Source organism: Aethina tumida, chromosome 4 (genome assembly GCF_024364675.1).
Source record: "Aethina tumida isolate Nest 87 chromosome 4, icAetTumi1.1, whole genome shotgun sequence".
Lineage (NCBI taxonomy): Eukaryota > Metazoa > Arthropoda > Insecta > Coleoptera > Nitidulidae > Aethina > Aethina tumida.
The window spans coordinates 3845452-3858264 of record NC_065438.1 but is presented as its reverse complement, the minus strand read 5'-3'; the positions used below and the strand labels follow the sequence as shown (position 1 = coordinate 3858264).

At 28.3% G+C, this 12813-nt stretch overlaps 3 protein-coding genes across 3 annotated transcripts; all 3 read left to right on the top strand.

Annotated features, from left to right (window-relative positions):
• The first annotated feature begins 587 nt into the window (after positions 1–587).
• Positions 588–1684, top strand: LOC109601197 (farnesol dehydrogenase). Its single transcript, XM_020017420.2, has 4 exons — positions 588–786; positions 843–1304; positions 1360–1506; positions 1576–1684. Exons 1-4 carry the CDS (start codon positions 682–684, stop codon positions 1612–1614), a joined length of 753 nt encoding a protein of 250 aa, XP_019872979.2. The 5' UTR covers positions 588–681; the 3' UTR covers positions 1615–1684.
• A 1503-nt stretch (positions 1685–3187) lies between these two features.
• On the top strand, positions 3188–4284 carry LOC109601198 (farnesol dehydrogenase-like). The gene is made up of 4 exons (XM_049966346.1): positions 3188–3399; positions 3454–3915; positions 3971–4117; positions 4173–4284. The coding sequence occupies exons 1-4, from the start codon at positions 3295–3297 to the stop codon at positions 4209–4211; spliced, it is 753 nt and encodes a 250-aa protein (XP_049822303.1). The 5' UTR covers positions 3188–3294; the 3' UTR covers positions 4212–4284.
• Positions 4285–5204: 920 nt separating this feature from the next.
• LOC109601193 (farnesol dehydrogenase-like) lies at positions 5205–8202 on the top strand. The gene is made up of 4 exons (XM_049966347.1): positions 5205–5352; positions 7338–7799; positions 7858–7998; positions 8058–8202. Exons 1-4 carry the CDS (start codon positions 5248–5250, stop codon positions 8097–8099), a joined length of 750 nt encoding a protein of 249 aa, XP_049822304.1. The 5' UTR covers positions 5205–5247; the 3' UTR covers positions 8100–8202.
• Positions 8203–12813: the final 4611 nt, after the last annotated feature.

The following is a 12813-nucleotide window of genomic DNA, read 5'->3' as shown; positions in this document are numbered from 1 at the left end:
AACAACTCCACCAACTTTTTTTCAGATACATAATTATATTACATCATTAATTTACTAGACTTAATTTATTAGTAATTTTAGTTGACTAGATATAAAAAAATGGTAAATAAAGATATAAAACATTTTAAAATGATAACAAATGTGACTTTTATGAAATAATTGCTCATACTTTGAATTGTATAATACTGAGTAAATAAATCTTATCATCATCAAAACATTTATGAGTGTCTTATTTATTTATAAACATATTAAATTAATATTTTATTTTGTATAGTATTTTTTTGTTTAAAATTATTACTTACATTTTTATTGTACAAATAATGTTCAATATATGAAATTCATCATATTATTGATTACTAATAATAATATATATTAATTTGTTAAAATATTCAATGTTTAGAATTATTCAAACATTTCAATAACAAAAACAAAATATACAAATTTATTTAAATACCACTAAATCTACACAGCTAAAAGATAGAAGTACTTCAAATTGTTATTGCATAAATGGTAAATTGCGCAACATTCCGACACAATGATATTTATTCACGAAGCACAATGACGCCGTACTTTAAAGCAGCAACTCATACTAGAGTAGTAGTTTACTAAACAATATTTAAGGCTCCACTCGTAAACGTTGACACATTCGAAGTTTGACTGCGATTATACTTGCTTACCATTATGGCCGGATTTGAACGTTGGGTTGGAAAAGTGGCGGTTGTTACTGGTGCCAGTGCAGGAATTGGTGCGGACATTGCTAAGCAATTAGCACAAAAAGGAGTCAAGGTAATCTCTATAATTATTTCTAATGTGTAATACAATTAAAAACGGTATGGATTAAGGTTGTTGGTCTGGCCAGAAGGAAGGAAAGAGTGGAGGCCCTAAGCAAGTCGTTGTCAGGAGCTTCTGGAAAATTATACGCTGTACAGTGTGATGTTTCCAAAGAGGAAGACATTAAAAACGCCTTTAAGTGGACCAGTGACAATGTAGGTCCAGTACACATTTTGGTGAACAACGCTGGTTTTGTTAATAACAATAATTTGATCGACGGTGACACCGACAAATGGAGGCAAGTGTTTGAGGTGAATGTAATCGGCTTACTTACTGCCACCAGGGAAGCAGTCAAAATTATGAGGGCCAACAACATCGACGGACACATCATTAACATAAACAGCATCGCCGGTCACTATGACCTTTATTTCCCCAGAATCAACGTGTATCCCGCCACCAAACACGCTGTCACCAACTTGACAGAGACTTTAAGGAAAGAATTCAACGCCAACCAGCTGAAAATTAAAGTCACAGTACGTCCAGCCCATATTTTTGTGACCAATTAATACACACATTATTAAATTTTAGAGTGTGAGCCCTGGAGCTGTCAAAACTGAGTTTGCTGAAGCTAGTCAAATCGATTTTGGAGAGATGATGAATCACATACCCTTTTTACAGTCGGAGGATATTACTGAGGCAGTCGTTTATGCTCTCTCAACTAAACCACACGTCCAGGTTTGTCAAAACATGAACAAAATGTGTTTAATTTGTCATTATATTTTATTATTATTTTTTTTTTTTTAGATTCATGAAATTATGATCCATCCAGTGGGAGAACAATAATTTAATTTTTACAGGCACACTTTTATATTTTTTACTGTTGTATTACCAATAAAATACATTTAAAATATAATTTTGTTTAATTTTAAATTTTTCACGTTACAATTTAAATTATATTCAATTATATGCATAAAAATGCAACTTATATTAAAAAATATAAACATAAATGATTTGTACCATATATTTTTATGATTATAAATATTCATATAAAAGATAACACATTTGTATCAATAATTATTGACTTAATTTACATATATATTATATATTATATAATATATAACAGGCTGAAATTATCTAAACCTTGAAATATCCCTTGATAAATGAAACTAATTTGTATTTTATCTTCTTATCAATTGATATCAAATTTTAATACTCCCAAATAAACTAATTATATCTTTCAATTCCATAATAAATTTCTTAACAAGTCTTTTTAGTTCATGATGTGGGTTCTAAAGAAGTTCAAGTAAGTATGATTTTCAAACTTCACTACTTTGATAAAACTGTTTTGTTTTTTCTTATTAATTTAATAATTAGCATAATGATAGTCTATAAAATAAAAATATTGAAAGTTTTTTTAAATAAATTTAAATTATATTCATTAACAAATATAGGTGCAATAAATTCTAATATTATTTTTTTATTAGAAAAACTCAACTTCTGAGAACATTTTGACAGTAAAATAATTAATTAATCAAATATTTTACAGTAAAATTAGAATTTGAAAATGAGAATCAAATTTCTTTAGAGTAAAATTATAATTTAAAAAAGTGAATGGATTATCCTGATTTTTTAAACATACTACAGAAAATTAAATTGATACAAATATAAGTAAATAATACTCATTTCTAGATTTTCACAAATTTCAGTCAGAATTCAACAAAATCAAATTTCATTACAGTGAAATTATAATTTAAAAATGTGAATGGATTATCCTCGTTTTTTAAATATTCTTCAGAAAATTAAATTGACACAAATTTAAGTAAATAATACTCATTTCTAGATTTTCAAAAATTTCAGTCAGAATTCACCAAAATCAAATTTCTTTACAGAGAAATTATAATTTAAAAATGTGAATAGATTACCCTCATTTTTGAAATATACTCCTGAAAATTAAATTGATACAAATTTAAGTAAATAATACTCATTTCTAGATTTTAACAAATTTCAGTCAGAACTCAACAAAATTTGAGTTAAAAATGAAATTAGAGTTTAAAAATGATAAATAATTAGCCACATTTTTAAAATATACTGTAGAAAATTAAATTGATGCAAATTTAAGTAAGTTATTTACATTTCTAAATTTTGACTTATTTCAGTATGTGAAATTGTTAAATAATTAGACTCTTTTTTGAAATATACTCCAAAAAATGAATTTAATGCACATTTCACTAAGATAAATTTTAGTCACAGGATTCACAACTTTTCTCTCATAAATCTCATAAATAAACAAATTAAATTATATCTAAATTTAATCTAGAAATTGTATTGTACTTTAAAGTGTTTTCTGTTATTTTTGTCCACATAGGGGAGAAAAAATGTATACATCACAATGTATACAGGCGGTACAGATACTTAGTATTTTTATAGCAAGTCATGCTAGAGTAGCAGTTTCTTAAATAATATATAACAGGTCCACATTCGTGTACGATATCATATTTATATTAAAAACAAAAAATAACAATTATGGCAGGGTTTGAACGTTGGGTTGGAAAAGTTGCTGTTATAACTGGTGCTAGTTCTGGAATCGGTGCTGACATTGCCAAGCAGCTAGTGCAAAAGGGACTCAAGGTAACCACATTTTTATTTATATTATAAGATGAAAACAAATTAAACTTGGCACAGGTTGTTGGTTTGGCCAGAAGAAAGGAAAGGGTTGAGGAGCTCAACAAATCATTGTCTGGAGCTTCAGGAAAATTATACGCCTTGAAGTGTGATGTTTCCAAAGAAGAAGACATTAAAAACGCCTTCAAGTGGACCAGTGACAATGTGGGCCCAGTTCACATTTTGGTCAACAACGCCGGTTTTCTCAATAACAACACGTTGATCGATGGTGATGCTGAAATGTGGAGGCAAACGTTTGATGTGAATGTAATCGGATTACTCACTGCCACCAGAGAGGCGGTGAACATCATGAGAGCCAACAACATCGATGGTCACATTATAAACTTGAACAGCGTCGCTGGTCACTACGACATCTATTTCCCTAAGGTCAACGTGTATCCCGCCACCAAACACGCCGTCACCAACCTCACAGAAACCTTAAGGAAGGAATTTAATGACAACAAGCTGAAAATTAAAGTCACAGTAGGTGTAATTAACATTTCTTTAAACTAACTAATGTAACATTGTTAAATTTTAGAGTGTGAGTCCTGGAGCTGTCAGAACTGAATTCATTGAAGCCAGCAAAATAGATTTTGGTGATGTGATGAAGTACGTTCCCTTCTTAGAACCCGATGATGTCACAGAAGCTATCATATATGCCCTATCAACTAAACCACATGTCCAGGTATGACAAAAAATGTACAAACCACATTATTATTTAATGAATAATATTTTTTCAGATTCACGAGATCTTGATCTATCCAATGGGTTCACATTAAATTATTTTTTTATGTAAATGCATAGTTTTTTAAGCTTAATTATTAAAATTACTAATAAAATGTATAAAAAATATGTAATTTATGGAATGATTTGCATTATTATTTATGTTATTTATCCAATTTGGCTTAAAATTGCTCAATATTATTTATACACAACTAATATAATGACTGCTGATATTTGATTAGTAAATCACTCATGATAAAGTAATCATTTACTTTACACCATGATGACAATATGTGACAATTGTAGATAGAATTTTAATTTTTTATCTGTATTGTCTTAATTTTTGTAAAATTATGTTGTGACAATTCGATAGTTGTTCAAAACACATAATTTATTCTAAAAATAGATCTGTGAACTTAAGTTATGTAATGCGAAATGTTGTTTACAATCAAGCACAGCATAATAATTATAAAAATGATTCACTAAAACTGTTTTCATACAGGTAAAAAAAATTGTCTGACAATTTTAAGTTATTTTTATTATTATTATTATTATTATTATTATTATGATATATAAGTAAATAAATAGAGTGATAGAAAGAATTAATTGTAAGATATAATTGAAAATTAGACGAATTAATTTTAATTGATAATTATATCATAAAAATTAAATAATGATTAATTAATACAAATGTACATAAAGTAACACGGTTATTAAGAATTTGCATGTTTATCAAATAGTACATTACTTTTAGTTGTATATAATGAATCACGAACATGATGATATTATAAAGAAAGAAAACACTGTGCTACGTAATTTCCCATATAATTGATCAAAGGATTATTAAAGGCAAGGTAGAAGAGTTTAATTCATAAATAAGTTCCCATCTGCCCATCTGGGTTATAGCTTTTAGAGCTGGTACCCGTAGGAGAGTGGTTTTTAGTCCGTGAGAATCGGACACTTGCCTCCGAATTCCGTTTAGGAGAGCGTCTATTAAGATTTTCCACTCTTCAGTCCAAAAAAAAAAAAGAGTTTAATTAATTGTGGTTGCAAACCAACCTTACAGTATAACCAGGTAAAAACCTCTGTACAATGTCAGGTTTTGAACGATGGGTTGGAAAAGTGGCTGTGATTACTGGTGCTAGTTCTGGAATTGGGGCTGACATTGCCAAAACTTTAGTGAAAAAGGGCCTCAAAGTAAGTTTATTTATATTTTTCCAGTTTTTAACTATTTAAACAAGTAAAGTAAGCATTTAAGTGACAATCAAATTTTTAACAGGTTTAAGAGTGTACAAAAAGTGGTACCATTGTGTTCTAATCATCTTGATCACATTAAATTAGCAAGTATCATGGCCAAGGTCATGATTAGAAGTCAAAGTAATTTGTTAAAACATTGTAATATTCAAATTATAGTGTTGTTTTCTTCAAAACTTAAGAGTTATGTACAAGAAATGGTACCATTTTGTCCCAATCATCATAATCATATTAAATTATCAGATATCATAGTCAAATTCATGATTAGAAATCAAAGTAATTTGTTAAAACATTGTAATATTCAAATTATAGTTTTATTTCCTTCAAAACTTAAGAGTTATGTACAAAAAGTGGTACCATTATCTTCTAATCATCTTGATCACATTAAATTATCAAGTATAATGGCGAAGGTCATGATTAGAAGTCAAAGTAATTTGTTAAAACATTGTAATATTCAAATTATAGTGTTGTTTTATTCAAAACTTAAGAGTTATGTACAAGAAATGGTATCATTTTGTCCCAATCATCATAATCATATTAAATTATCAGATATCATAGTCAAATTCATGATTAGAAATCAAAGTAATTTGTTAAAACATTGTAATATTCAAATTATAGTTTTATTTCCTTCAAAACTTAAGAGTTATGTACAAAAAGTGGTACCATTATCTTCTAATCATCTTGATCACATTAAATTATCAAGTATAATGGCGAAGGTCATGATTAGAAGTCAAAGTAATTTGTTAAAACATTGTAATATTCAAATTATAGTGTTGTTTTATTCAAAACTTAAGAGTTATGTACAAGAAATGGTATCATTTTGTTCCAATCATCATAATCATATTAAATTATCAGATATCATGGTCAAATTCATGATTAGAAATCAAAGTAATTTGTTAAAACATTGTAATATTCAAATTATAGTTTTATTTCCTTCAAAACTTAAGAGTTATGTACAAAAAGTGGTACCATTATCTTCTAATCATCTTTTTCACATTAAATTATCAAGTATCATGGCGAAGGTCATGATTAGAAGTCAAAGTAATTTGTTAAAACATTGTAATATTCAAATTATAGTGTTGTTTTCTTCAAAACTTAAGAGTTATGTACAAGAAATGGTACCATTTTGTCCCAATCATCATAATCATATTAAATTATCAGATATCATGGTCAAATTCATGATTAGAAACCAAAGTAATTTGTTAAAACAATGTAATATTCAAATTATAGTGTTGTTTTATTCAAAACTTAAGAGTTATGTACAAGAAATGGTATCATTTTGTCCCAATCATCATAATCATATTAAATTATCAAATATCATGGTCAAATTCATGATTAGAAATCAAAGTAATTTGTTAAAACAATGTAATATTCAAATTATAGTTTTATTTTCTTCAAAACTTAAGAGTTATGTATAAAAAGTGGTACCATTTTGTTCCAACCGTCATGATCATATTAAATTATCAAACATCATGGTCAAGGTCGTGATTAGAAGTCAAAGTAATTTGTTAAAACATTGTAATATTCAAATTATAGTCTTATTTCCTTTAAATCTTAAGAGTTTTGTACAAGAAGTGGTACCATTTTGTTCAAATCATCATGATCATATTTAATTATCAAATATCATGATCAAAGTCATGATTAGTAGTCAAAGTAATTTGTTGAAACATTGTAATATTCAAATTATAGTCTTATTTCCTTCAAATCTTAAGAGTATTGTACAAGAAGTGGTACCATTTTGTTCTAATTATCATAATCATATTAAATTATCAATTATCATGGTTAAAGTCATGATTAGAAATCAAAGTATTTCCTTCAAAATTTGATCCTTTTATATAAATAATAAAAAAATATCTTTATATCTTTACATTCACACAGTAAATATAACTTTTTAGTACTATTAATTATATATTTGTAACTTATTTCAGGTTGTTGGTCTGGCAAGAAGGAAGGAAAAGATCGACGAACTGGCCCAATCCCTCGGCAAATGTCAGGGAAAGCTCTACTCCATAAAATGCGACGTGTCCAACGAAGAAGAGATCAAGAAAGCCTTTAAATGGACCACCGAGAACGTGGGACCCGTCCACATTTTGATCAACAACGCCGGCTTCACCAACGACAACATCCTGATCGACGGTGACTCGAGCAAGTGGACACACATGTTCAACGTCAACGTCATCGGTTTGCTCGTCGCTTCGAGGGAAGCCATCAAGATAATGATGGCCAACCACATATCCGGGCACATCATCAACATGAACAGTGTGGCTGGCCACTGCGACATCTTCATGCCCAAAATCAACGTCTACTCTGCGACCAAACATGCCGTCACCAACTTGACGGAGACGCTGAGGAAGGAGATCAACTTGAACAAGCTGAAAATTAAAGTCACCGTAAGGAAATCTGTCTTAAAATCAATAAACCATTAATTAAAAAAGACAATTATTGCAGAGTATCAGTCCTGGAGCTGTTGCTACTGAGTTTATGGCCGCCAGTGGTGTTGATTTTGCTGAGGGAAGTGGTTCGTTTCCGTTTTTAAACGCTGATGACATTTCTGTTGTCTATGCTCTTTCGACAAAGCCTCATGTACAAGTAAGTCTAATATGAACATGTTACAATGATAGATAGCTTCTACATGTCTTAATTTACAGATTCAAGAGGTTATGCTTCGTCCAATTGGAGACCCATTTTAATACTTGATATGAATAGTTTTGACGTACATTATTATCTTCATTATGTGTTAGAAATAATAAAGTGTTAACAGTTGTTGGCTAATATATATTTATACTTGTAAAACATTGTTTATATTTATTTAAAATATTGATTCCCAACAGTTATTTATCGACAAACACAAAAGTAACCGACAAAGGGCAAACAAGCCCCAATTGTACCCCGTACAGGAATCTTATCGCATAACCAAACACAGCGAATCGAAGTCAGAGATGAAGACGTGGAACAAAAGGGCTTCGACACCGTCAATTGTGCTCCGGGCCGGCCGTGAGAGTAAACAGATGCGCTGTGACACAGCAACAAACCGGGGGGTGCAATGATACGTGCCGCCCCAGAATCCACCCCTGCACCGCACCCTCCCGTGCCCCTCTCGAACGGTCCGACAATGCCAATAATTACCACCTAATTATTGTTATGGCAGCGGCAAGAGTTTTGCTCCAGTCAACACGGTTGTCATCCGGTTTCTATGGATTATGTGGATTTATGATGGGTCCGGGTGAGGCGCAAGAATTACTGCGATTCCGTGAAAGCGAACACATGTCTCAATTACGGGGTAGAAATGGTGTTTATGGGGGTTGGGTTCATTGTTTTCGAATTTGATTTTGCTTGGACTAACAAATAAATTACTAGTTGAGTACTTCCATTAAAACTAGTCTAATATATAATAATAGTTTCAGGATTTTGACAAATTTTAGGCATAATGATGATTTAATTTTGATCTCATTTCTAGATTTTCACAAATTTCAGTCAGAATTCACCAAAATCAATTTTTTTTACAGTGAAATTATGATTTAAAAATTTTAATGGATTATCCTCGTTTTTTAAATATACTCCAGAAAATTAAATTGATAGTTGTGTAAATAATTCTCAATTCTAGATTTGTACAAGTTTTAGTCAGAATTCACCAAAATCAATTTTTTTACTGTTAAATTAGAATTTAAAAATGTGAATGGATTGATTATTCTCGTTTTTTAAATGTACTACAGAAAATTAAATTGATACAAATTTGAGTAAATAATTCTCATTTCTAGATTTTCATAAATATTAGTCAGAATTCACCAAAATCAAATTTTTTTACAGTGAAATTATGATTTAAAAATGTGAATGGATTATTCTTGTTTTCTAAATATACTACAGAAACTTAAATTAATACAAATTTGAGTAAATAATTCTCATTTCTAGATTTTTATAAATATTAGTCAGAATTCACCAAAATCAAATTTTTTTACAGTGAAATTATGATTTAAAAATGTGAATGGATTATTCTTGTTTTTTAAATATACTACAGAAACTTAAATTGATAAAAATTTGAGTAAATATTTCTCATTTCTAGTTTTTCACAAATTTCAGTCAGAATTCACCAAAATCAAATTTTTTTACAGTGAAATTATGATTTAAAAATGTGAATGGATTATTCTTGTTTTTTAAATATACTACAGAAACTTAAATTAATACAAATTTGAGTAAATAATTCTCATTTCTAGATTTTTATAAATATTAGTCAGAATTCACCAAAATCAAATTTTTTTACAGTGAAATTATGATTTAAAAATGTGAATGGATTATTCTTGTTTTTTAAATATATACTCCAAAAAATTAAATTAATACAAATTTGAGTTATTAATTCACGTTTCAAGATTTTTACAACTTTCAGTCAGAATTCACCAAAATCAATTTTTATATTTAATCTAACCTAATCTAACTTAACCTAACTTAACGTAATAACCTAAAAAAAGATATACGAGTATTAATTTAGAGTAAAATTAAGTATTTTTTCCATTCTGAATTTGCATATAAATCCATTTTTAAGAGGAGCATCGAATTCGGGGAGGGGGCTGCGATTAGGGTGCGATCGACGTTAAATCCTTTTGGTCGGTTTCGGTTCCGGTTGCGTATGGTGCGTGCGAACAATCGGAATGGAACAGGTGCACGGGTCATCCATCGCACAACCCCGACGTGCAGGGATTACCGGGCGTCTTTCGCCTTTCGACAAGGCTCCTTCTTCTCCCGTCCACACATTTATCCTCATCGCGGCTCAAAAAGATTTCCACGAACGCAAAAATCGAATGCAAAACGTGGAAATTCTTGCGGGGAATCATCCCCCGAAACGCATGCATTTATTTATTTTATTTAAGTAAAGGGATCGATCATTTCGTCGACGTTTATTGTAAAACTGTAGCGTTCATTAAAACGGGTGCCGTGGAGGATTTAAAATTAGACCTCACTTGTGACAAATAGGCCCATAAATTTGCTCGTTAGTTTTCAATGTCTCGGTAATCTGTTACTGTCCTTATTCTAAGAATAGTCCCGAGGAAGTGCACACACGAAACGCTTCCCATCGTTAAGCCAATGCAAAACGGTGAAATCTAAATGCAACACTGGCAAAGGAAGCAGGATTTCGGTAAATTTGCACATCCTGCAATCGTGAATATTGCTTGTGTGGAGGCGTCCTAGATTTTATGACACAAATGCGATTATAATAGCGATTTATAACGCGGATACTCAACTGTGATATCATTGAAATATTAAAGGCTTTAACCCTAAGAGTAAAAATTTAATTCCTTACAAAGTTATTTATATTAAGTTAGGTTAATTTAAGGTAGGTTAGCTTACATGTCGTTAAATACTATTAAAAATTCATTTTTATATAAATATATAATTATTTTTAACAATTTTTCTCCAAATAAATGTTACCAATTTATTGAGGAATATTCCTTATAAAGTTATATTATATTAAATTAGGATAATTTAAGTTAGGGTAGCTTATTGTGGCTAAATTTTATTAAAAATGCATTTATATATATATATATATATATATATATATATATATATATATATATATAAATATATAATTAAATTAGAAAATTTTTTCTTTTAGTGTAATAAAAATATTTCCCATAAATAACCTAACTTTGTTAGGTTAGATAGGTTAAGTTAGGTTAGGTGAGGTAGATTACTACTAAAATTCATTTATCCTATCGAAAATGTTACTTCTGATATATAAAAGATATCATATTGATTAAAGAGAACATAATATATTCCATAAGAAAATATTTTTCCTGAAATGAATTATAAAGTTAATATAAATCTATAAATTTTTTGAAAAATATTTCTTGCTTTCTTAAGTTAGATGGTTTAGGGTAATTTAGTTTAGGTTAAGTGAGGTGAATTGCTACTAAAATTGATTTATACTGTTGAAAAATGAACTTTTGATATATAAAAATCTTATATTCATTAAAAAGAACATAATACATCACATTAGAAAATATTTTTCCCCAAATAAATGATAAATTTAATATAAATATATCAATTTATTGAAAAATATGTCTTACTTTCTTAGGTTAAATAGATTAAGATAGGTTAGGTTAATTTAGTTTGGGTTAAGTGAGGTGAATTACTCTAAAATTGCTTTACACTGTTGAAAAATTTACTTTTGATATATAAAAATCTCATATTCATTAAAGAGAACATAGTACATCACATTAGAAAATATTTTTTCCTCAAATAAATGATAAATTTAATATAAATATATCAATTTATTGAAAATATTTCTTACTTTGTTAGCTTAGATAGGTTAAGATAGTATAGGTTAATTTAGGTTAAGTGAGATGAATTACTACTAAAATTGATTTATATTGTTGATAAATTAACTTTTGATATATAAAAATCTCATATTCATTAAAGAGAACATAATACATCACATTAGATAATATTTTTTCCTCAAATAAATGATTAATATAATATAAATATATCAATTTATTGAAAAATATGTCTTACTTTCTTAGGTTAGATAGATTAAGATAGGTTAGGTTAATTTAGTTTGGGTTAAGTGAGGTGAATTACTACTAAAATTGATTTACACTGTTGAAAAATTTACTTTTGATATATAAAAATCTTATATTCATTAAAGAGAACATAATACATCACATTAGAAAATATTTTTTCCCCAAATAATTGATAACTTTAATATAAATATATCAATTTATTGAAAAATATGTCTTACTTTCTTAGATTAGAAAAGTTAAGATAGGTTAGGTTAATTTAGTTTAGGTTAAGTGAGGCGAATTACTACTAAAATTGATTTATACTGTTTAAAAAGTTACTTTTTATATAAAAAATGTCATATTCATTAAAGACAACATAATATACTAGATTAGAAAATATTTTTTCCCCAAATAAATGATAAATTTAATATAAATTTATCAATTTACTGAGAAATATTTCTTACACTGATAGGTTAGATACGTTATATTAGGTTAGGTTAATTTAGTTTAGTGAATTACTTCTAAAATTGATTTATACTGTCGAAAAAGTTACATTTGTTATATTATATCAACAAAGGTAACACAATATATTATATAAAAAAGTATTTTTCCTCAAATAAATGATAAATTTAATATAAATATACCAATTTATTGAAACATATCTCTTACTTTGTTAGGTTATATAGGTTAAGTTAGGTTAGATTAATTTAGTTTAGGTTGTTATATTTATTAAAAAGAACATAATGTAATATATTAGAAAGTACAAATTTCCTCAAATAAATGATAAATTTAATATAAATATATCAATTTACTGAAAAATATATTTTACTTTGTACATTTAGACAGGTAACCTTAGGTTAGGTTAATTTAGTTTAGGTTAATTGTACTGAGTTTGTTTAGAATTGATGTAGAA